Consider the following 24,912-nt stretch of genomic DNA (forward strand, 5'->3'; position numbering starts at 1 on the left):
ATCACATGTCGTTGTAATACTTAGAAGTGTAATATAGAAACTGTTTCTGGTTTGTCTTTAGCTGAAATGATCACTGCAATACGACATACCAACAGAGGAAAGGAAAAAGAAAAAAACCCTAGGGGTTTTTACCCTCTTGTGTCAGTTCTTTTACATTCACAGCAAACCTGATTACAACTATCAAGGAAACCACATCAACCACATTTTGTTTTTTTCTTTGCTTTGCGCAGAACCATTCTACTATTGTAAAGGTGGAAAATACTTTTTCATGCTGGATGACTATACACACAGAGAAACTGCTGCTCACTTACTTCAAATATAGGATTAAGAATCACAAGATCGGACAAGATGTCTACAGACTGCTACTAAACAGGTAGGCTCTAGTTCATCTCTTTTAAAGGTTGTTGATGTAGATTTAGATCAAACACCTTTTCAGTACAAGGCGTGAATGATTCTGTGGTGTGAAATGATGTCAGCCGGCTTGATCCGTGATGTATAAGACGATAAAGTTGACAATATTTTTTGTTAAATATTTTAAATGGTATTGGACTTTTGTTGTTTTGTGACATATTTTTGTTGAGAGAAACAAACTTTTTGGTAAAGAACTACAGGGTAGTTTGCCGAAATAATGTGAACTCATGCTTTTTTCCTCGAGGTTTGATTGCTTTTAGCTGCTTTAAATCTTCCTACGAAAAGAAAAATGACCATATAGTTTGGGTATGCTGCCAATTTTGGTAAATCTATTAGAGCAAGTATATCATTATTTATTTTATTTTTTTTTTATCCTTTTTCTAACAAACATTAACCCATGAAGACCCTATACAACATATTAGTGAGCTTATGTTTGTGTCCACAGAGTACCACAGGTCTCAAAGGGTTAAACAAATAAAAATATTTATATATTTCTTATAGTAGTTGAACATATCCAAATAAAAATGTTTTAGACAAGGCTATGCAAGGCATAAGAGAAGGTCATTCCAGCATGCATTCAGACATATTTAGCTCTTTGAATTACTAACTCATGGGGGTAAACAGGTTTTCACAAGCACAAAAAAAAAAAAAAAAAAAAAAGGCAATGAAATAGTTAAGTATGATATGAGATAAAAGAAGGTGAGAAGAGCATCAAAAAAAAAAAAAAAAGAAAGAAAGATGTGAATGCTGGAAAGTGATAAAACACAAGAAGTAAGAGAAACGAGGCAAGCAGTGTGTGTGGAGAAGTGAGGAGACAGAGATAAGAACAGCTAGAGGGGGATTCCCTCTCCAAAGGATATCAAAAAGACATTTTCACAGTTAGATGTGAGAAATGGTTGTTTATGTGCTCATAAAAATGAACAGGACATTGACACATCTAATGAATTTCAAAAAAATCAGTTTCCAGGATTTATGCATTTAAACCTGGATGATAAGATCAAATCATTTATGGGAATCAGCTCTGAATCATGACTGTCTGAACCGTATAATGAGACCATTTATCATAAGTTAACTCACTAGCACATAAAAAACTGTGGTCTGCATATTAGTCATATCTTTGCTGATGCTGCTGATGTAGTCACACTGCTTTCACCCACATCGTCGATGTGGTTATTTTCCCTTGTCTGTCCTTTGTGAGAGGTAAAATGAGAACACAGTTCCATCAATTCTTCAGTTCCCAAATTCACCAGGCTGTTCTTGTTCCAAAAACAATATTTTTCATATATTTCTTGTTTCAAATCACAGATCGTAGTGCCAAAGCAGCTATGGATAGCAAACAAAACAACATTTTAAAAAAGCACCAAAGAAACAGAAGAAGCTGGATGTTTTGCATGAAAGCCTTACGTTCAGTTAGTTAACAGATTTTCTGTTTCCCTTATTCATGGCGCCAGCATTAACATCAGCATCGTGACATCATGTGTTACGCATGCATTATTGACATGTTGTGCTTATTTCTCATAATGTCGTATTATTAGGATGCTGTCGAGAAGAAATGTGCCCATAGCTTTGCATGCCGATGCAGAATTTGACTCTGGCAAGATAACACTATCTCGCTAGATTAAAATAATTGATTAGCTCCTTCTTTGTGTGGGTCTAATTCATTTTAAATGTGGCCAAAGTTTTGGTTAGCAATCTTTGACAAGAAAGAAAGAATCTTGAGTAATAGAGAAAAATGGCTCGTTTGTTAAATCAGATTAATCCATCTAAATGCTGGAAGAGCTGATTATTCTCACTTGATTTTAAGTCTCTTCTTGAAACTCAGCTGCTATCCTTGGCTTGTTGACACTCTCGAGATGTTGACATTTAGCTTCTTTTCTTTTTTTTTTTTTAACTTATTTATTTGATTTCATTTTTTTAATGTTTTGATTGAATTTACTCCCTGTGCTTTTATTATTCTCTACAACACATTGGTCCACTGTGGGTGTTTTTAATAAAGTTGGACTGGATTGTTCTAGCATAGTGAAGTAAAATGCGTAGATGGATAAGAACAGATTTACTGAAAAGTGCCTGTGTTCTGTTCTTTTTTTTGTATTATTGGAAACAAAAATGGCCTTTTGGAAAGAGAAGGGTGGTTAGGAAGTGGTTAAATATGCAGATTTTGCGGTTTTTCTTTTGCATATGTTTCTGTGAAAAAGAAAATCAAGAAAGAGCAGGTGAAAGAAGAGTCTACTTTTTATTTGTCTGTTGTACCAGACTAGGGGAAATCCAAATGTCAAAGGAAAAAAGTATAAGTAGAGCACGATCACACATTTGTAAAAGTGACAGAGGAAGTAGGTTGATATACAGGAAGATAGTCTCTGGTACAATGAAACTAGAAAAGTGATCTTCATTTGATGACATGTTTCAAAGTTTCTACTTCCCCAGGGTGTTTATACTATGATGCATGGTTCATAATAAGGCTGACTAAACTGTGTCAGTAAAATTTTAAATGTTTTCCCACCAGTTCACTACAATCTATCAATTTGGAAAGTCAGTGAACTGTTACTTTGAATTATGATTAATCTCATTACTTCTGATTAAGACATGGTTCACAAAAGTTGCATATTTTAAACAAAGCCATAAAATGCTTGTATGTGAATGTTTTCCGTAACATATAGTTGGGCTTGTCATGCTAGGTAAACAGAAATATCAATGATGGCTGCATTCATTTGAAGAAAGTCATACAAACTTACTTCAAATGAATGGTATTTAGTTCTGAAGATGCCTCAGAAATTTTTATGTTCACTAGTGATAGGATTACCACACACTCAGATAGTTCACACGTCAATGAGCTAATGCTATGCTATGAAAATAGAGGAAACTAGCAAGTAAAGACCTCCTGAGAGGACCATCACTCACAAAGTTGTAATAATGGGATACATTCTGAACAGTTTTAGTACTGTTCCCATAAGAATCAGATCAACAAAATCAATGCCTTGCTTCAAGGCAGTACAAAGTTAAGGTATTTCTTTACCCAGAACAGCTGAATCAGGTGGTTGCTGGTTTGATCTCCAACTTCCTCAGACATTTTGTTATGCAAGATATTGAACCTCACATTGCCCCACAACGTGGTCCTGATTTGTAAGTCACCTTGGCTAAAAGCCTCAGCAAAGCATATGTCTTTGCTTAGGGTGCTTGGTGATGTGATGGTTAACACTGTTACCACACAGCAAGAAGGTTTCAGGTTTGAACCTTAGCTGAGTCCTTAGTGTGTAAAGTTAACATTTACACCATATGTCAGAAATATGCATGTTAGGTTGATTGGTTGATTTTAAGTTGACTCTAGGAATGGGTGTGAGGTTAAAAGTGAAACATGTTTTTTAAGTTGCATTACCACCACCCAATGTTCATTTGGAAAATGCAAGAACTGGTCTTCACTGGGCTGATGACAGCCATTGCTTACTAGGACATTTGAAGTACTTTTAAACTTGTTTTAGCTGTGCTTTTCCCACACTCAGTCAATATGTATGGCATGAAAAGGGTGAGCATGCAAAATGTCAGTTTAGTTTAGATATTCCAGCTTCACCAACAGCAACAGTGCAGTTTAATTTGTTTGAAGACCACAAACCTCCTTAAACATCAGAGAATCAACCGTAACACAGAAGCAGAGGTAATGAGGTTATGATGAAGTGACCTAAAGAGGAGAAGAGGAGGACAGGCGCTGCTAGGGAGGAGACAGAGATTACTCTAAGTTCTATGGCACTGCAGGAAGTACCTTCCTGGTACTATCTTACGATGGCCCTGAAGTGTCACAGCAATACAAAAGCCACAGCACGAATACAAAAACCACAACACTTTTTTGGTAGCTGAAGTGTGGAGAAACGTATTCTGGCCCTTTTGCCCCCCCAGATGAATCTTGACACCATTCTGTCCCAAGCCACAAATTGTTGTAGTGGTACTTCTATTGGTAAAGATTGAAATAAGTACAAAAGTCTTGGCAGTATATTCATTTTGATTACACTTATTTTACTACTGAAATCCAGTGGGTAAGTTGACCATCTCCCCAGATCTTTTTTTATGTTTTCATTAATTATTTTATAATTAGCCTCATACAAAAGCTCTATTTTTTTTGTTATGTTCAGACCCAAATACTTAATCATTTTTGTTTTCCAGTTTACATTAAACCTATTTTTTTGTTTCCTCTGCAGGAGTATAATTAAAACAGATCATCTGTGTTTTATTAATGTTAAGTTTGTATCCTGAGCATGAATGAAACTTTTCTATGACCTCCAAAAGGCTTGTGAGAGAGGTATCCAGTTCCCCAAGATATAACATTATATCGTCAGCAAATAAACCTATTTTGTGCTCAGTTTCTCCTATGGTGATCCCCTTTATTCCCTCATGCTGCCGAATTGCCTGAGCCAGAGGCTCTATATACAGAGCAAAGAGAGTAGGGCTGAGAAAGCACCCCTGTCTCGTCCCTCTGCTAAGTTCAAAACGATCTGATAAAGAACCGTTTACTTTAATTCTCACAGTGGGTCGTTGTTAAATTGCCTTAATGGTTTTGATTGAATCTTGGCTAAACCCAAACCTTTCCAACGTCTTGTACAGAAATTCCCACCCCACCCTATCGAACGCCTTTTTAGCATCTAGGCTTACAAGGGCTGCACTGAGATTATCTTTAGTAATTTTATGTAATACATGTATAGTTCTTCTAATATTATCTTTTGTTTGTCTGCTTGGTATAAAGCCACATTGGTCCTCATCAATTAAATCTAATATAAATGTCATCAACCTTTTTGCAATAATTGAGGTGTATAGTTTGTAATCTATGTTCAAAATGGATATAGGCCTATAATTTACACAATTTTGTCTATCTTTACCTTCTTTGCGGATTAGAGACATAACTGCTTCGTTCCAAGATGGAGGAACCTGACCTTCCTTTAATGTCCAGTTAAATGATCTTAAGAGAAGTGGATTTAGTTTCTCACGGAATATTCGGTACCATTCTGCAGGAAACCCATCACTGCCTGGAGTTTTATTTGCTTTTAAGTTACCAATGGCCTTATTTAATTCTTCCTGTGTGATTTCTTTAGTAATTGTTTTATTTTGCATTTCACCAATGTTAGGTAAGTCCAGTGAGTACAGGAAATCCCTAATTAACTGCTTATTTATTTCCTGTGAATAAAGCTTTTGATAATATTCTTTGAAAATATTCTCTATCTTCTTTGGCTCAGTTACCACCTTCTGTGAGATAGGATTCTTTATTTTATGGATTGTTGTGTCTACCTGCTGTTTACGCAGTCTTTGTGCCAACAGTTTAGCAGATTTAGGGCCAAGCTCATAATAGTTTTGTCTGACATATCTTGCCTTTTTCTCTACCTCTTTACCTAGCAGTTCATCAATTTGAGTCTTCACTTCACTTATTTGTTTTTGTATATTTTTCTCTTTTATTACTCTCAACCCTTGTTCCAAATCCTTCAAACTGTTTGTCTGGTCTTTATATTTTTCCATTCTGATCCTTTTAAGGTGTGTAGTTCTTGCTATTAGCTTTCCCTGCAATACAGCTTTCAGAGAATCCCACAGTATTAACGAATCAACTTCATCATTATCATTATCCCCGAGAAATGTGTCAATTTCCTGTTTAATATCATTTACTGTTGTCTCGTTGTTGAGAATACCTACATTAAGACGCCATGCTGTGCTTTTTGGAGCAGTGTCAACCTGGATGGTCAGAAAACTGCATTATGATCAGAGACATCAGCAACCCCAATTTTACAATCCATCACTCTATAACAAGCTTATTTTTGCATTAGGAAATAATCAATTCATGTATGCACGGAATGGGGGATGGAGTAGTGTGTATAATCCTATCTATTTCTATAGATATTTGTTGTCTATTCCTTCGCTTTCCATTGAGATTGTATCAAATAAATCTTTGAAAAACTGTCTATCACTGTTTGGAGGTGCATAGATACAGACAAGAGTCAAAATATTGTTTTCAGCTTTACCCTTCACAATGATATAGCATCCTTCCTTGTCTTTTATTTCTTTGTATGCTTCAAACTTTAAAGAGTTTGATATAAGAATGGCTACTCCCCTTTTGTGGCAATGAACATAGCATCTCCTCTTTCTTTTCACTACTCTCCTTTTCATTTCTGTTTACTCTGGTCAGGTCTATCATTCTGCTTGCTATGATGCTGGACAGGACAAGTAAAAAAAAAAGAAAAAAAGAAGAGGAACATGTTTTCAACATGACCAAAGAAACATGATCATTAATATTTGCAAATATTACTTACAAAGAATTGTTCATGTTTTAATTAATCCACTACCACTGTGTAATCACTGACAGGTGACATATGCTCAGATTTAAACAATTATAAAAGTGATAATACAAAAAAATATCACAGTTGTTTCAGCTCCTTGTGATACTAAATATGTGTTCAGATTCACAAGCACACAGCCTAGTTCAGTCACACAACTCATGAACATTTATGAAAAAAATATGACTTAAGTTTGGCATCAGGGTTTAATCTCATTACACCTTGTCCATATGTTTTCTCAGTTTGATATTAGTGATAAGACCCTGGGATTATGAGAGAATCATTCCTTACATGTGCTCTCATCCCAGCATGCAATAAAGCTTAAAGCTTTACATTCTTTAATGATATAGAGATTTGATCCCCGTAGCTGCACAGCAGCTTAAGTATAAATATCTGCCTTTAGTAGGACCGGTTCAATTCCTTTTCCTGTTTATCACCTATTTTATTTTTATCAAATGATAATTTGTTTTTGCTGAACTTGTAGTGGTGTTAAAGGAAGAACATGTCTCTAGATTAATTTAGAAGCTTCCTGTTTACTATTAGATTAGATTATTTCCAGTGATATGAGTGGAAATTCACACCACCTTTTTTTTTTTTTTTTTTTTTGCATCCCCATTTGGTTTGCTACCAGACCTGTAGGTGTCATTAGCAAGAAGCACACCTGTAAAAATAATGGAACATTTGGTTTGCAGAAAAACATTATGACCTTTAATAAAATACATAAAGCTGACTTGAGACAGCACGTATGCTGTGCTTTCCCCTGTGCACGGAAACGACAACAGATAAACACCACTGTACAAAATCTTCACTCTTTCATTTATCAGTTAGCAGTCATTCAACTCACCTAAGTATGTCTAAGTAAGTATACTTTTTGCATTTGAATGAATTTGCTCAGGCACATTTTGACATAGTTGTCACTACTTGTTTATAGTATTGATATTGTATGCTTATGGTTGTTCTGCTGCAGAGTTGGATTAGTTGCTCCTCTAAATATTATTAGATGAATGAAGAAGTGCATAAAATGGTTGCATTTTTTCTCCTTTTGCTCAAATGCAATGTTTTGCATTTTTACATTTTGTGTATACACTGAGCTGTTTTTGTGAAAAGTATAAACTGCAAATTGGAGTTGTGGGTGTTTGCTAGTCAGTTTGATGTTGACTCAAATAACCTCATACCACAAATTCTACATGAAACCCACACACACACATTTATGTTTCATCCTGTTTTTGACAGACTTTAAAGGCCAGTTTGATCCAGATGCAAAAGCAGTGATTAGTATTAGCAAAATGTTTGGTTAAAAAAATAAATAGAGAAAAATATGACATTGAAAAAATAAATGCATTGATCACAAGGTTAACACAGTAACAAAGAAAAACTACAGATAATTATCACCAATTATTCTAACATGCATGTTTGTAGATTATGGGACAAACACAGAAAGGCTGCAGCTTTTCAGCTGGTTCGATCTCAGAACTTTTTTGCTTTGAAATAATGCTACTACTTCAACAATATCCTGCTCTGAGTGTGCAAATAAAAGTTGTATGAATGCATACTGATGCTACCACCGTCTACCTGTTTTAATCATTTGTGGGTTTTTGTCTTTTCCTGTTCTAGCAGCTGCTAGTTAGAGGGACTAGGTCACAATTCAAGTTTCTTATTTTTTTATGCAAAGAAAAATACAAGCGGAAAAGGGTTTGAGGTGTTTATTTCACCACACTCACTAAAAGGTGAGACAGGAAAGACAACAGGGAGGATTAAAAGAAAAAAAGCTTATCTTTGTGGTCACATTTCTCAGTAGTGACCTTTTGGAGAGCTCAAAGAGCACAATCTTTTTTTTAGGAACATAACTTCAGCTTAGCAGGTGATACATGTCTGATTAGATACAGAGAAAGACTTTGCCTGATGTTCTTTTACAGGGCATCGGATAGGATACATTCAGCAGTTTGAAGCAGATCTTGTGCAGCTCTACCAACAGGTAAGACACTTGATACTTTTTCTACTTGTCTCATTGAAGCCTTTACTATCTTACAATGAATTTATTGTCATGACATGGCAAAAGAGCAGCATCAAGGCAGATATTCTGCAAAAATGTAGAAGTATTTTCTGATTATTCATAAGAAAACAGTAAAGCTCTAGAATAAAAGTTTTTCACCAAAAAACATTTTAGTGTCACCACAAGCCATTAAGCTTGCAAAGATCTGCGGCCACATCTGAAGAAACAGAGTTAGGTTAACAGTTTCTTTGGTCATGCATCGGTTGCTGTACTTTATCAAGTCATTTTGAACCATGAGAGTCAAACTAAGACAATAAATCTCTACATTGGCATCAAGTAAGTTAGTAAAAAACACAGCTTCAGTTACAAAGACTGATCAGCCTCAACTTTCGTGTTTTTTACAAATCATAAAATAGTGATGGATAGTAATTTTTTTTTTGCATTCATATAAACTTATTTCCTTCCAAAGACAAAACCACAAATTAAATTGCATTAAACATCTGCAAATGCATATCAGTGCATCACTGTGTAAGACATGTCAACCTCAACTCTCTGTACAGGGTGTATAACATTTTTTTCTTTTTTACTTGTGCTTTATTTCTAGTGAGATGGACCTGTGCTTATCTGTGTACTTTCAGGTCTATATTTTGGGTTTAAAACAGTTTCTCTCTCTCTTTTTTTTTTCATTGGCTACAATGGGAACTGAGTGCTTCTAAAATATAGGTTAACTACTTGTAATTTCTGCTTTATCAAATTACAAGGGCACACCAGGTGAGCCCTTATCAAATAAAACTGCAGTTTGTAGTTTACTGTTCCAAAGAGGAATTTAAACCTTTGAGTCCCGTACTAAGTACTAAGTACTAAGATAAGTCTTTCACTGGTTGGAGAGAGCTCAAAGTACAGGTAGAATGCAGAGTTGCAAGGGGGCTGGAGCTGCTCCTGGTCCATCACAGAACCAACACAGATAGACAAACATTCAGTCAGACTCAAAGTCATTCTTAGCGAGAATTTAGAGACTCAAATCAGCCACATGCATGTCTTTGGACTGTGGGAGGAAGCTGGGAGAGAACCCATGCATACGCAGGGAGAACATGTAAGCTCCACACAGGTTTCTACCAGAAACCTACTTGTTAATATAAGAATTATAAAAATAAGATATATTAAGTATGTATAATAATAACTTATATTGGATTTTATTGAGTGTGTTTGTGGTCTACTGGGAAAATCATGGACCTCCTCCTTAATACTCCTTTGGATGTGGCAGTCTGGCTCTAAAGGAGCTCTGCAGGGCTGTTAGTGTTTTTGGAGGAACAGAGCTGTAATGTACTGGGAGGCCTTAGTACTGATGCCAGATCAAGCAACGTCCATCATTAATCACTATATCCATTTGTCTGACAAAGGCTGAAATTGCCACTTGTCTGAATGTTAAGTTTAACCAACCACTCAGTCACATAGTCCAATAAAGTTCATAGTGTTTGTCACTATTTGACGTAAATTCATTAACTAGCTTCATTGAAGTAATAGCAGACTTATAGCTTTTGGACAATATACAGTACATTAGAGGAGGTCCAATGGTAACATGAAGAGAGGAACATGTGTCAGGTGTCACACAGCAAGAATCAACCACATCCAGCAGTTTGGATGCTTCCAGTAATGTGACGAGACCATAGCAAGATAGTAACAGCAGCAACCACAAGTGCATATGTCCCGTCTTTTCCTTTTCCTCTGGAGGCATTGTGTGCAGCTGGATTAAACTCAGTCTGACTCATCCTTACGAAGTGTAGTAAGTCGCAATTTAATGTTTAGTATATCCAGTTTTTGTCTGCTGCAGATGTTTCCTGATGTTTGACAGAATTGAAAAAACAGAACCTGTTTGGTTGAGCTCTAGTTTCCTTTCTCTAAGACAAACTTATGTAAACTTGTGCAGGTTAGTAGCTTACTGCGTGTTCCACCATGGTTCCTCTTTGGCTGGGATGTGAAAGTTTGCTGAGTTGCTAGAGCATGATGAAAACTTCTCTATTGTGCTAAGTGTTTGTGTTGTTTTGTGTAAAATTTGATCCTTGTGAACGTCTCTCACATAATGTTGCTATTTAAGTTTTTTGATTAACAGATCTCGACCTGTCTGTCATTTAATTCTAAAGTCTGAATATTGATTGAAATGACTAGATTGACTTTGTTACTCATAAATTAAATGTTCTGTTTTCTCTTAAATCTGTCCTGTTACATCTGATATCTGCTAGATGCAATTTTAATTGTTGGCAAAAGTTTATCATTTCGTTTTCCAATAATAGAGGAAAAAAACTTCTATACCTAATCTGCTTTAACATGGGTCAAATACTGAATTATTAAACTGGAATTTTTCCTCTTACAAAGTAAAAATTAATTTGATAAGTGGGGCCCACCCACAGCGATCAATTGCCCACCCTGGTACTCTGTCCTGGTGCCGGGACTGATGAATATATTGAAGCAGGATGTGAAACAAGGCCGTAGCTACCATTGAGGACACTGAGGTCTGGGCCTTTTCCACAGTGCGCGTAATAAAAGAAAATAAAAAGAAAAGCATTCGAGAAATATCAATTCAGCCTATACCAGCTATTTATATTCTTGAACTAATTCTAAAACTAAATTTACTTCTTATATTAATAATTATCATTAACACAAACAGAGTGGAAAGTAAACTATCAGCATAGGTAGGAACTACTTCTTCTTCCGCCTGCCGTTGTCGTATGCGAAACAAGGCACAGTGTAGTGTTGCAGCAGCGCACCACTCACTCACTGATCAGTGATCAGTCAGTCCGAAGCGCTGTCATTGCTGTTTGTGAAGCTCCACAAACAGCAATGACGTACCATTTGATGTATGGAAAGACCACAAACCCCATTTGACATCGGAGAATCAATCGGAATACAGAAGCAGAGGTGATGAGGTGATCTGAGGAGGACAGGTGCGAAACAGACGTCACTGTGGAGTCCTTTGGTGCTGCAGGTATAGCTACTATCAGGTACTATCTAGGTACAGAGGGAAAAGATGTGGAGATGTGTAACACTGTTGCTGAATTTTAGGAAAGTCATTTCCATCTTTTTGCTAGGTTTAGGTGTTTGTGCTAATAATCAAACAGGAGTTTCTTGCAATCATGAAAACCAAGACTTCGTATTTTGTTCAGATGTGCTGTAATTTTATATGTGGATAGATAGATAGATAGATCGATCGATAGATAGATGGATAGATAGATAGATAGATAGATAGATAGATAGATAGATAGATAGATAGATAGATAGATAGATGAGGTGTGTGTCCGTGTTGTTCAAAACAAACAAAAACTAATGACCTCATTCTGTTCAGTGTAGACTACTGACCACAAAGAGATGGGTTTTATTATTCTACATAAAGAGAAACTAAGAAAGATTAAAATAACTTTAAATGTTTTGATACACTTTGGCAGGATATATGTGGGAGGAGACAGAATGTTCAGAGGGAAGTAGAGAGCAAAAAGAAGAGAAGAATAGATTGAGAAAAGAGACAGGACATGGGAGAGAGGGATTGGTTTCTGTGAAACATTATTTCCTTGAATTTTAAATAGATTTTGTGCTTTATTTTGGTCTCTTGAGATTTGTGTGTGGGCTATAATGGGTGCTGGACTTCAGTATTTCTAAAACCCTAGCTACGGCCCTGATCTGAAACATTCTATTTCCGTACTTTCGATCACAGGACGCGTCACCACTTACTCTTGCTATATTTGTGTCCACGGATAATGGCTGAAATGAGTGAAGAAGTATTACATCATGTATATTTTTGTCATTCCTTTTCTTTTTTTCAACCACAGAATGAGAAGAAGAAGGAAGCAGTGAAGCAAAACAGATCCAAACGCCATCCCAAATCTGCAGGTCACAGAAGTTCATCCATCCCAGTGGTTCAAGGTCTCCCAAAAGAACAAGAGCACTGGTGACAAAATAAATGGAGAGAAACAAGAAAACCCTTTTCTTGTTTTGGGTTCTTTTGGTTCAAGTCTGCTCCATGGGAAATGAAGACTGTCCCATCCTTCCAGATAAGAGTTAGTGATTTCTTAACCTGTACTTACACCACAACAATAAATGAGTTTAATCTTTTTTGTATTTAATGTGAACTCTTCTGTCGTTCCCCAGATCTATCATGCTACAATGACTACAGTAATAATATCACTTGTTTGTGGAACAGCACACTTAAATCCAATCATATGGGCACTGTTTGCACAATATATGCCGAAAATATACCTCAGACAAAGTAAGGACCTCAGTCTCAAGTAATATGTACTGTAAAATAAACATGTACATGAACATTTTTTTATGTTCTGTTTATTACAGGTTTGGCAAGAAATACAATGCTCTCTGTACCCTGGAGCCAGCTGATGCCTCAAACGTAGCCATACAAAAGTGCTCCCTGATATTTCGAATAACTTATGTTGTGAGTATTTAGCTAAACACCACTGTTTTATGCATATGTTTGCACATCATCTTGATCAACAGATCTCAGATAAATGAAATACACTGCTGGTCATATGTTTTAATAGGCCATTGGATTTAATGGGGAAGTTTCCTAAAACTTGAGCGGTAGTATACACAGGGCAGACAGGGTTGAGTTAATTTTAACCAGAGCAATCTGCTACATTGTAAAATCTCAAATGATGACAATGAATATTGAATACTTTTGTCACCTTTGTACTGTGCACAAGTTAAATTTGCACGATTGAACTTTTGTAAATTTTCATACTTTGGTGCCCCCTATTGAAGTCCAATTCAGCAACTGTCTTGCATCCTGTCTCCTTTCGGAGCTCTCTCCAGCAAGTAAAAGCCAGTCCAGTGTTGGCATTTGTTTTATCTCATGCTCTGCCCTGTCTGTCGTTCTTTTCCTTGCTTCTTCTGATAATGTCCTCTAGGTTTCTTTGATAAATCAGCCATGGTACACATGCAAAACAGCCAGTGTGTTAATATCCAGTTTCTAACACGGTACCATAAAGCAAAATACAGCTGGTGTGTTGCCAGATCTGCAAGTGTTTTAGCTTCACAATAATATTTTTCTTTTGTGTTACAGTTTGTAACTGTAGACCTGCTAACAAATCCTGAGCAGATAACTGAAGAAAATAGTTTGACAGCCCAGCTCCAAATACCCAGTAATACAGAGTTCTTGACCTTATAACATGCTTTAAGCAATTTACATTTAAAAGATATGATTTTTCACTTTGAAAATCATTAGATCTACTGACTAACACTTTAAAGAAGAATTTAATTACTGTCTTTTAGGATTTAGCTTAATTACCTTCTTTACAAGAGCTGGGTGAAAACACTGCTTGTATCAGTCAGCATAAATTCTTATTAAGATGAACAGAATTTCAAAATATTTAAAATCTGAATTCATAGTTTTTTCATTGACTATGTGTTGGGCAAACAAAGATGACAGAACAGGTCAGTTTGTGAGCTAAATGTCAAGCAAATACAATCCTGAATTGAAGAGGCACTTAATGAACTTTAAATTGCAAAAAAAAAAGGTTTATTTATTTTTTTTTTAGCAGAACTAATCATAATAAAGTGAATCTTTATTAAACCTTTATATTTTTTGTTTATTTAACTTCATGATATTGTACCTTTAAAGGGACATTGTGTAAAAATTGCCATCTAACGTTGGAATCGTGTATCGCATTCTAATGTCTCACTTTCCCAAACACATATTGCAACAACGATAGCAACCATGTCTCAAAAAGCCTCGACAACAAGTGTCCAATAGGTAATAATAGTGTTCACTTTGTTAGACACAAAGAACTCTCTTCTGAAATTGAATGCTAACTTGATTCACTTTATTTACCAATTTCAAAACAATGCAGTTCACCTACTTTTGCTCTTTTTTTATCTTTTCCTCCTATGTCTTACTGTGTGCTGGCTTGTTGGGAAAACACATATTTGGTGCTATTTGTCCTTTGACGGTGGCTGTACTTTTAAGATGGCAGACCGTCATAGTGCTGCCCATCATATGTATAAACAAATCTAAAATTCTTTGCTTAGAATGTGTCAGATCATCAGGCCATAATACACCAATAATAGCACATACATGCAGACATCGATTTTGGCCAGTGAACATCAGAAAATGTTACAACTTGTGTCTCTTTAAAATGTAGTATCCCTTCTCGACTCATTCTTTGTAATTAAAAAATTAAATATGTCTTAAGGTATCAAAATATTTTAAAATTCCCTGATAAAAAAAACTCAAACCCACATCTGCATGTCTAAAGGTTTGCAAGATTGTCTTATGATTTTTAAAGAAAACACATTTTCTTTTTTTCAGTTTAAATCCACAGATGTCTTGTCCTTGAATCTGAATTGTAACCATCTGAAAGACAGTCAGATCTGGTCCTACAAGCCTTGGTGTCACAGTGAGTATAAACTAATATGTATCTGACCTGGTGAGCTGTTCAATGTGACCTAAAATAAACTGTGTGATCTTGCAGTAAAGCTGAATCCCCCAGCAAAACCAAACGTGAACTCCACTACTGTGTCCTGGTCCAACAAAGTTACTAAGCATATAAGGATAGACGAATACGAATCACAGCTGCAGTGGAAACAAATAGATCAGTCTTGGGGTGTATGTAAACATTTTATCAATTCATATATTTATATTCCATGTCAATGTATAAAATAGAGCTTAAATGATCCAATGTTAAAATCAGTACATCACACACCCACACACTGGTTTCTTTCTTCTCAGGATCCCTCTGTGCAGAGAAGCATCATACAAAAAGAATGTAAGCTGAACTGTGAGGCGCAACTGGACTCTGATTTGCTGGTACAGGGAAAGAAGTACGAGGCACGTGTTCGTGTCCAGGAGAATGAAAATTCACTTCATGGAACCTGGAGTGAATGGAGCCCAACTGAATCATGGGTGTCAAGTGTTGGAAAACCTAAGCCCCAATCAGGTAAAATCTTGACTAACATGATCAAAGTTAACTGGTTTAATTGAACAAATTCAGTCACTGACTATCACATCACAAAAAACAGCTAAGTTCAAGAGTTAGGCTTTTCTATTTACAGAACTCCATCATCTGCAAACAAATGAGAAACTGTACTGCAGTACAGAGGAATATGGAAGAATATAGAGACAAAAGGGAATATACTTAAAACATAAATACAATTCTCTGTTTGTCCTGTACATACTGCAGAATTGACAATAAAGCTGACTTTGACTTTAACAAGTGATAAAGCAAAATTGGGGTATTTAGTGTTTAGCTGCCCTGTAGGCAGGTTTAATGCTCTACATCTAGTTTCTATAATGATATTGTGTAACTGCAATATTTCATAAAATTAATAAACTTAAGTCCCCATTTTTCAGGCTCTACAACAGGATAAATGTTGTTTGTTTAATTAACTGGATTTGTTTTTTTCTGTTTGTCAGAAACTGCTGTGAATATTTTGAACATGACAGCAATAGGCCTGGCACTGTTTGGCTTGCTGATGATTGTCGTATTCCTCAAGACTGACAAAACCACCTGGTAAGCAAAAACAACCAATAATAAATGACTATATAAGATCAAATCGCATTATAGCAATATTATAAATATTGGCATGTTATGTTCAGAATTAGTTACTTTTTCTTTTGGCAACTGTGGTTTATTATCATTATCATATTTTATAATTGGTTTACTTTTTCAGGGTGTACATTGTAAAGAAAATTGCAGGTCCAACCCTGCCAAATCCAGAAAAGGCTCCTCTATTTCAGGTAAGGTCAGGGTGAATTACATTTCTCAGATTTTTTTTTATTAAAATGTTATAGCATTGGTTTCGCAAAACAATTTATTTATTTTTTTTATTTTGAGTTAAAATATCTTAAATCCTTCAGGCTTCCTTTAGTCTGTTCTGATGTCACCAAATATCTGCTTTAAGTACAATTTACAGGATAATCTCGCTAGTAACTCATGTTTAAAGGAACATGCAGCAATATGGATATTTTTGTAAAATATGTCTATATGTGCATTCCAATACCATTTGAAGCTGTTTTACTTTGTGAGTTTTGGACAGCAAAAGCACAACTCAGCAGTGATGTAATGTAAGAGACCTTGGCTGCTTGTCACCTGTTTCTGAGCTACTTCATCTTCAGCAGCTAACATAAAATGTTGGTCTTTTTTTTTCTAAAAGCAGCTGCATGGATGCAACAGAGTTATGCTAGCTGTTAAACTTTACTAAAAAGTTCTGAGCTGAAAGTTAAAAACTAAACTAATATGTTGGAGTAGTCAAAATTTTATAGATTAGTGGAAGGGGGTTAGTTCGCTGATAGATTAAGGTACCATCACTACCAGCAAACCCTTTCACTTTACACACGATTAAACGATTACCATTCTAATTCCTTGTCTTGCTCTCCCACCTCTTCTCTTTTCTCCCTTAGACTTGGTTGAGGTCAAACTTTACCAGTGAATCTTTTGGTTTCCTCTTTAAACCAGTGGAAATTGTCTCCATAGAGGTAACTGCCACCGTGGATGCTGTTAAACCCTGCAGACCAGATGTGAAAATGGGGACAGAAAACGACAATTTAGAGTCAACCAACTCCAGCTTCTCCAACCCAAGTTACTCTGACCTTTGCACTCCTCCTGTGTCTTCATTCTCTCCTGGAAGTCTGGAGCCCTGTACCACTGATAGTCCCTATGGGCCTGTTTGTGTCCAAGGAGAAGGAAAACACACACAAGAATATGGTGATGTAGTGGCAGAGAAAAAGATCCTTGATTTGATTTTCAAAGGTAACATCAACAGTAAGTCAGCACTGGTGATTTCAGACTATGAGAGGGTTGAGAAACTTCAGCTGGAGCGTCTCAGGCTGCAGAGCATAGATTCAGGGATGTGCAGTTGTGAGGAGGTCAGTCAGGAGAGCATGGAGGCAGATAGCATCAATGTGAGTGATGGAGATGATGAAGGGACTCAGGACAATGTAAAGAAGGAGGGACAACATGCAAGTAAATTAGATTTTCAGAATCTGTTTAGTAGCATTGAAGGCGTTTCGCGAAAACAGTTTATTCAGGTTTGTTCTGATTATGAACAAGCCCCAAAGCTGCAGGTGGAAAGCTCTGAGCTTCCCAGCCTGGAGTCAGGTGTTGGTAGTGTAGGTGAAGAGCATGAGAGTCAAGAGGAGAACATGGAGGAAAATCCCACTGAAACTACTCACTTCCTGTTCGCTCCTGATTCTTCCAATGTGGTACAATGCTCCCATCTCTTCTCTGGGTCAGGTCTGAATCCAGATTTTCAGCCCCTCCTGGGTCATGGCATGTTTGAGAAGCTTGCTCTGATGTCAGATAGCAGGTTAACAGAGTCTTATGATGGTGATGGTTATATACCAGTGAGGCAGGAACAGAAGTGAGAGCAGACAGAGGGTCTGTACTGCAGTACCTCAATTGGTGTGTTGTATTTACAGTCAAAATCTAGTCAATGTTACTTAGGTGAACATAGATAAGATTGGGAATATTCTGTGCCTGATGCTGACAAATTTATACATGATTTTATCTCATCAAGGCTTGATTATTGACATTTTGTCAATGCATGTGAAAGATTCATCACAGTGAGGCATTCAGACATGCCATTTGAATTGATCAGTTATTCTATAGAAGGCTGGCGTTTTAATGAATGTACATCCTCTGTGTAATATTTTCTTTCTTTTATCAAATGCGATATGGAAACTAACCCCCCCACCCCCCCCATATATATATATATATATATATACTGTGTATGGCAGCTATATTAAGCCTTGCTGATTTGAATTTCAGATTCATTTAAAAAAATTCCCTGTCAGTATTCATTCAGAGGTGAGGTGATGGAAAAAAAAAATAAACATGATTCTATAGTGAAGTGTCTGACTGCTTTAGTTGAATTCTTTACATCACAGCCAGTGAGTTCCCATATATAAGTTTAGACTATGTATATTTTTTACTTTTGATGAAATATCAGTTTTATAACATTTTACCATATTTTATATAGGTCAAAGCTATTCATTGCTATTATTGATGTTTTCTTTGTATGGATTATAAATTGATGTGATAACTTGAATACTGTTGATGTTGCTCTCAAAGTGCTACAAATGTTTATATTATTAATAAAAAAAATAAGAAACATGTCATTATCTGTGCCTTTTGCTTTCTTTGTAGAGTTATCTTTGTTCTTTGAAGTTCCTCATGGGGGTCTTCCACATCAGGAGCTAACCCTGCTCTGTGTTGAATTTGGTCATTGCCATAGTAACCGTCCCTGTCTGGGTGTTCGGGCCCTGCACTGCAGCCCTATGGTTGTGGTGTGGGCACAGAAATGAGAAATTATTGTCCTTTATTTTTGGGGTCAGGCATCCAAGGCTTAAAGACTAGTTTAAACCAGATGCAAAAGCAGACAATGATTATTATTAATTAAATGTTTGGTTCAAAGAAATAGAAAAATGGGAATACAAGCAAGAGAAACACATGACAATGGAAAGATGAAATGTATTCATCGCCTAGTTCACACAGTAACAAAGAAAAACTTCAGCTAATTAACACCTGTTAACTAACATGCATGTTTTCAGATTATGGAATTATGGGATAATAAAAGCATGCAAACACAAAAACGGCTGCAGCTATTTAGCTGGTTTGAACTTTCTTGCTTTGAAATGACACTACTATCAACTTAACCACTATGCTGTACAAATACAAGTTGTATGAATAAATTCAACAGTAAATGAAAGGTCGCAAGGGAAAAGGAGGATTACAAATTCTTAACTATTTGTGGGCTTTTTGTATTTTAATGTTCTAGCAGCTGCCAGAGGGACTGAGTCACTATACATACAATATATATCAAATTTGTATTTTGCTAAGTAAAATAGAAGTGAAAAAAATGGCTACGAGGTGTTTAAAAATCTCACCACACTCCCTAAAAAGTGAGACAGGAAAGAGTTTGGTTGGATTCAAAGAAAACTTATCTTTGCTGCGTACTTCTTGGTAATGACCTACAGAGAGTTTTAAGACCACAATAAGGTTGGCAGATGACACATATGAGATTACATACAGAGAAAAATTTGCCGTTTTTCAAAGGACCAGGAAGTCTGTGTTAAAGAGTTCATTTACAGTCTGATGATCATTGTATTTATTGAGAACAATTATTTCCATTAAAACATCATCATGGGCTATTTCAAAGCCATAATTAAGTATGTAAGTACATTGGCAGTCTATTGTTGACCTTCAGCCAGGTGAGATTCATGCATTTCTGCAACACCAACTCTTGGAGAACAACCAAGATCCAGTCTTACAGCCTTGTTCTGTCACCTGTAATTCTTTCAGAAAAGTTTCTGTGTTGGGCCTGTGATCGACTGGTGACCTCTGGGGTGTACCTGCCTCTCACCCTGCGCATTATTAGGCCTGTTTCTGCTAATAGCAAGCAGCTCCATAGTTCATAACTTTACAGTTACATTGGGGATACACACCCAGTCAAGACTTTTGGGTGCACTGTACATGCAAAACTCACAACAGCTAGTGATACTGATTTTAGTTCACAAAGAAGGACAACCCATGAAAAATCTTGTCTTGTTCTTAAGTTTGCAGCTTGCATCACAGACACTGTGTGTAACCACAGATGAGAGAGATTTAGACAAACTAAGTAAGAAGGATATGAAAACACTGTTTGAATGTTATTAAGCAGGAATCTCAGATTATATTGTTTTCACTCACTGAGCTAAATAATAAAAAAAAATACAAATAAACAACATAAATGATGTGTTATATTATGCTCCATTTTATAAAATGTCCCATCATTATTTCATCTGTTCATCACTAGCTATTTATCCATTTTTCGTGACACAAATCTGTCATATGTGAGCAGGTGCTTTATCAGTATGTGTAAGTGGAACCACAGTGAACCTATTGAGGCCGGATCTGAAACATTCTATTGCTGTGCTTTCGATCACAGGTTGCCTTCACCACTTATTATTGCTGTATTTGTGGCCAGGGATTATCACTGAAATAAATGAGTGAAGAAGCAGAGTTTCATGAGATTTTGTCATCCCTTTTTCATTTGTCAACCACAGGTACAGAAGAAGAGGGAAGCAGTGACTTCCACCCTGAAGCAAGACAAATCCAAACCCCACCCAAATCTGCAGGTCACAGAGGCTTAAAATACATCCATCCCAGTGGTTTGAGGTCCCACCCCCGAAAGAAAAGATTACTGGTGACAAAATAAATGGAGAGAAAAAAGAATATCCTTTTTCCATTTGTCCTTCTTTTGTTTCAAGTCCACTCCATGAGAAGTGAAGACTGCCCCATCATTCCAGATAAGAGTTAGTGATTTCTTTACCTGTACTTACACCACATATATAAAAAAGTTCTTTTTTGTATTTAATGTGAACTATTCTGTCTTTCCCCAGATCCATCTTGCTACAATGACTTCAACAATAGTATCAGTTGTTTTTGGAACAGCACACTTATGTCTGATCATATGGGCATGGTTTGCAAAATATACTCCAAAAGTGGGTCTGTTAAAAGGTAAGGACCACAGTCTCAAGAAGTAATATGTATTGTAAAATTAGATGACCATGAACATTATTTCCATCTGTATTTGCCAGTCGCAGAACGAAATACAATGCTTCCTGTACCCTGAAGCCAGTTGATGCCTCAAAACCAGCCATACAAAACTGCTCCCTGATATTTGACAACACATACATTGTGAGTATTTAGTAAAAAAAAACCCTGCTGTTTCATAACTTTATGTGTCCTATGATGATAGTTATATACCAGTAAGACAGGAACAGAAGTGAGAGCAGACAGAGGGTCTGTACTGCAGTACCTCAAGTGGTGTGTTGTATTTACAGTTAAAATCTTGTCAATGTTACTTAAATAAACATAGATAAGATTGGGAATATTCTGTGCCTGATGCTGACAAATTTATACTCAATTTTATCTCATCAAGGCTTGATTATTGACATGTCATTTTTGCTGATTGTCAAAATGTTTTTTATAAAGTTCCTCAGTGGATCAGAGCTCTGCAGCTGGAATTCTGACCAATACAGCCAAAATTGATTTTTTAAATTTTAGCTCCCTCCACAGGATCCCTGTTAAAGCCCTGAATGGCTCACTCCCATTTTAAATAAATAAGAAAAAAAATCTTATTGCATCATATCAACCACAGCAACATCTCTGCTGCCAGAGTGCTGGTTTTCTTGTGGTTCCTAGAATTTCAGAGACCATAATTTTAGGCAGAACTTTTAGTTTTCAGGCTCCTCACAGCTGCTGGTTTGTGTGCAGGACCCAGAAACTGTCAGGTTTAAGATCAAGGCTTAACACCTGTAAAATCTAAAATGTCCACAATAAAAACTGAATACTTTTGTCAGCTTTAAGCTGTCAACTAAGTTAAGTGGTAGATTTTCACACTTTGGTGCATCCTAATAAAAGTCTAACTCAGCAACCTTCTCACATGCTGCCTCTTCTACAGTAGGTAAAAGCCAGTCCAATGTTGACATTTGTCTTAGCTTTTGCTCTATCCCTTTCTTTAATTCTCTTTGTCACTTCCTCTGATAATTTCCTTTGCTTAGTCAGCTGTGGTGCATGGTCAGAATAGCCAGTGTAGCACAAAGTTTTAAGTTGGAAACTTATCTTGTGTAGCTTTAACATTGTTAAACTGTAGAACATTGTGGGTGCATCGTGCAGTCTGAGCAGGGCAATGGGAGAGCGAGACCGGTTTAAGTACAACAGCTGCATAAGAATATTGCTCTTTACAAAATCTTTAGTTGATTTGACTGGCTGATTTGTTTTGAAGGCCTTTTGTATTTTCACTTGATCTGCAGCTGTCTTTCATATCCACTAATCCTGAAATCTGCCCTCAGGATAGTCTTTCCATGCTCAAACTGTAAGTTTACAGTCCTCATAACTAAATTTTAAACATATCTGTCTGCTGCTTGTTTTTTTTTTTTTTTAAAGCTCCAATGTTAAAACACGTTTACACATAAATTAATGGATGATGCAGAGGCGTTAACCGTCCAACGCGCCTCCGCGTCTTCCATTAATTTATGATAATGGCCACCTCGAAGGGCATTATCCCGCATATACCATGGTCCATTAAGAAAGAAAAAAAATATTAAATAAAATATTAATGCGTTAATGTTGTTTTTACTGTTAAAATCCTAAGTTTTTCACCAGAAGCGGCTGAGTGGACCATTTAGTTGTGACACGTTGCCAAGGTAACCGGCTCTGACACAGAACCTGCAGCTCAGTTGACCGCAGTTATGTTACGTGACACAAACATTTCAGAGGGTGGGTGAAGCTCTTACAGCATGTGTGTGTCCAGAGGATGATGTGACATTTTGTTTCAAACAGTCAAAGTCCACAGATAGTTTCCTACACGTTCAATAAGCCTGCATGCTGCTCTGATCTGGCACGTCTGCAGCCCAGCATCTTAGTTTCTGTTGCCACGGTTACCAACTACCATTTAGTCAGCGCAATAATTTACAGCAATAAGGCTATTTGGCCGGAACTTCTTTCATAGGTGTCCATTATCACTTTTTAATGGACACCCTTCAGCCAGTCAGAATCGAGTATTCATCTAGACTACGGTATAAACCAGATTAAACAAACTGTAACCATGCAATCATACTTGTAAATGGAGGTAATGGGAGCGCTTTTCTTACAAGATGTGATTCCCATACTAGAATGCAACACAACATGAAGTACCTTTGCATTCTCTATACTGCTTTTACTTTACTGAAACTTTCAGAATTCTCTCTGTAGGTGTGTTGCCCTCAAACCCACACCTGCAATGGTGTTTCAGCTTTAAAAAATGTGTTTTCTTTTGCTTGCATTGTGTCAGAGAGTAGTGATTTTAGACCAGCCTACAAATCCTGAACTTTCTTTACAAGAGCTGGATAAAAATATATTTGTCTTTATTGGCACAAATTCTTATTAAATTAAGCAAAACTGTAAAATATCACCAAATTAACGCCATGTCAAGTCTGAATCTACAGTTTCATCAATGATGAGGCACTATGTGCCTCTTAAAAAAATAAAATAAAAATAAACAGATTTATTCTTTTTTGGACAGAACTAGTCATATTATTTCTTATTTGAAGTAAACCTTTATATTTTTTGTTTATTTAACTTCATGATATTGTACCTTTAAAGGGACATTGTGTAAGAATTACCATCTAACGTTGGAATCGTGTATCACATTCTAATGTCTCACTTTCCCAAACACATATTGCAACAACGGTAGCAACCATGTCTCAAAAAGCCTCGACCACAAGTGTCCAATAGGTAATAATAGTGTTTACTCTGTTACACACAACGAACTCTCTTCTGAAACTTAATGCTAACTTGATTCACTTTATTTACCAATTTCAAAACAACGCAGTTCACCTACTTTTGCTCTTTTTTATCTTTTCCTCCTATGTCTTACTGTGTGCTGGCTTGTTGGGAAAACACATATTTGGTGCTATTTGTCCTTTGACGGTGGCTGTAGTTTCAAGATGGCAGACCGTCATAGTGCTGCCCATCATATGTATAAACAAATCTAAAATTCTTTGCTTACAAGAATGTGTCAGATCATTAGCGGAGGCCATAATACACCAATAATAGCACATACATGCAGACATCGATTTTGGCCAGTAAACATCAGAAAATGTTACAACTTGTGTCTCTTTAAAATGTAGTATTCCTTTTCGACTCATTCTTGGTAATTAAAAACTTAAATATGTCTTAAGGTATCAAAATATTTTAAAATTCCCTGATAAAAAACTCCACACTTACATCTGTGTAAAGGTTTGTCTAAACGTCTTACATGTGTCTAAAGGTTTGCAATGAAGTCTTATGAATGTTTTCTAAAAAGTAAAACAAAAAAATTTCCTTTTTCAGTTTTTTTCCCGTACTGTATTGTCCTTGAATCTGAGTTGTAACCATCTGAAAGACAGTCAGATCTGGTCCTACAAGCCTGGGTGTCACAGTGAGTATAAACTATTATGTATCTGACCTGGTGAGCTGTTCAGTGTGACCTAAAATAAACTGTGTGATCTTGCAGTAAAGCTGAATCCCCCAGCAAAACCAAATGTGAACTTCACCACTGTGTCCTGGTCCAACCAACTTACATACATGAGAATCGAAAATTGCAAATCACAGCTGCAGTGGAAAAAAATGGATCAGTCTTGGAATGTATGTAAATATTTTATCAATTCATACAATATACACACTACATATATATATATATATA

At 36.4% G+C, this 24,912-nt stretch overlaps 1 protein-coding gene across 13 annotated transcripts in view; it reads left to right on the top strand.

Moving 5' to 3' along the window:
• LOC121637945 overlaps nt 1-24,912 on the top strand; it is a 33,588-nt gene that overhangs the window by 5,113 nt on the left and 3,563 nt on the right. Inside the window, exons 2-12 of one of the 13 annotated variants that reach the window (XM_041982300.1) lie at nt 231-373; nt 8,630-8,688; nt 12,528-12,755; nt 12,847-12,964; nt 13,045-13,144; nt 15,017-15,104; nt 15,180-15,313; nt 15,437-15,644; nt 16,121-16,217; nt 16,378-16,444; nt 17,108-18,608. In XM_041982300.1, the coding sequence (XP_041838234.1) occupies nt 12,659-12,755; nt 12,847-12,964; nt 13,045-13,144; nt 15,017-15,104; nt 15,180-15,313; nt 15,437-15,644; nt 16,121-16,217; nt 16,378-16,444; nt 17,108-18,070 (1,872 nt within the window). In that variant the 5' untranslated portion in view covers nt 231-373; nt 8,630-8,688; nt 12,528-12,658 and the 3' untranslated portion in view covers nt 18,071-18,608. Of the gene's footprint in view, nt 1-230; nt 374-7,490; nt 7,572-8,440; nt 8,689-11,522; nt 11,690-12,527; nt 12,756-12,846; nt 12,965-13,044; nt 13,145-15,016; nt 15,105-15,179; nt 15,314-15,436; nt 15,645-16,120; nt 16,218-16,377; nt 16,445-17,107; nt 18,609-20,749; nt 20,999-21,085; nt 21,204-21,283; nt 21,384-24,560; nt 24,649-24,723; nt 24,855-24,912 lie in introns of those variants that run through there. The other 12 variants (XM_041982302.1, XM_041982301.1, XM_041982303.1 and 9 more) reach the window with 12 other exon arrangements.

This window comes from Melanotaenia boesemani, chromosome 4 (genome assembly GCF_017639745.1).
Source record: "Melanotaenia boesemani isolate fMelBoe1 chromosome 4, fMelBoe1.pri, whole genome shotgun sequence".
Classification (NCBI taxonomy): domain Eukaryota; kingdom Metazoa; phylum Chordata; class Actinopteri; order Atheriniformes; family Melanotaeniidae; genus Melanotaenia; species Melanotaenia boesemani.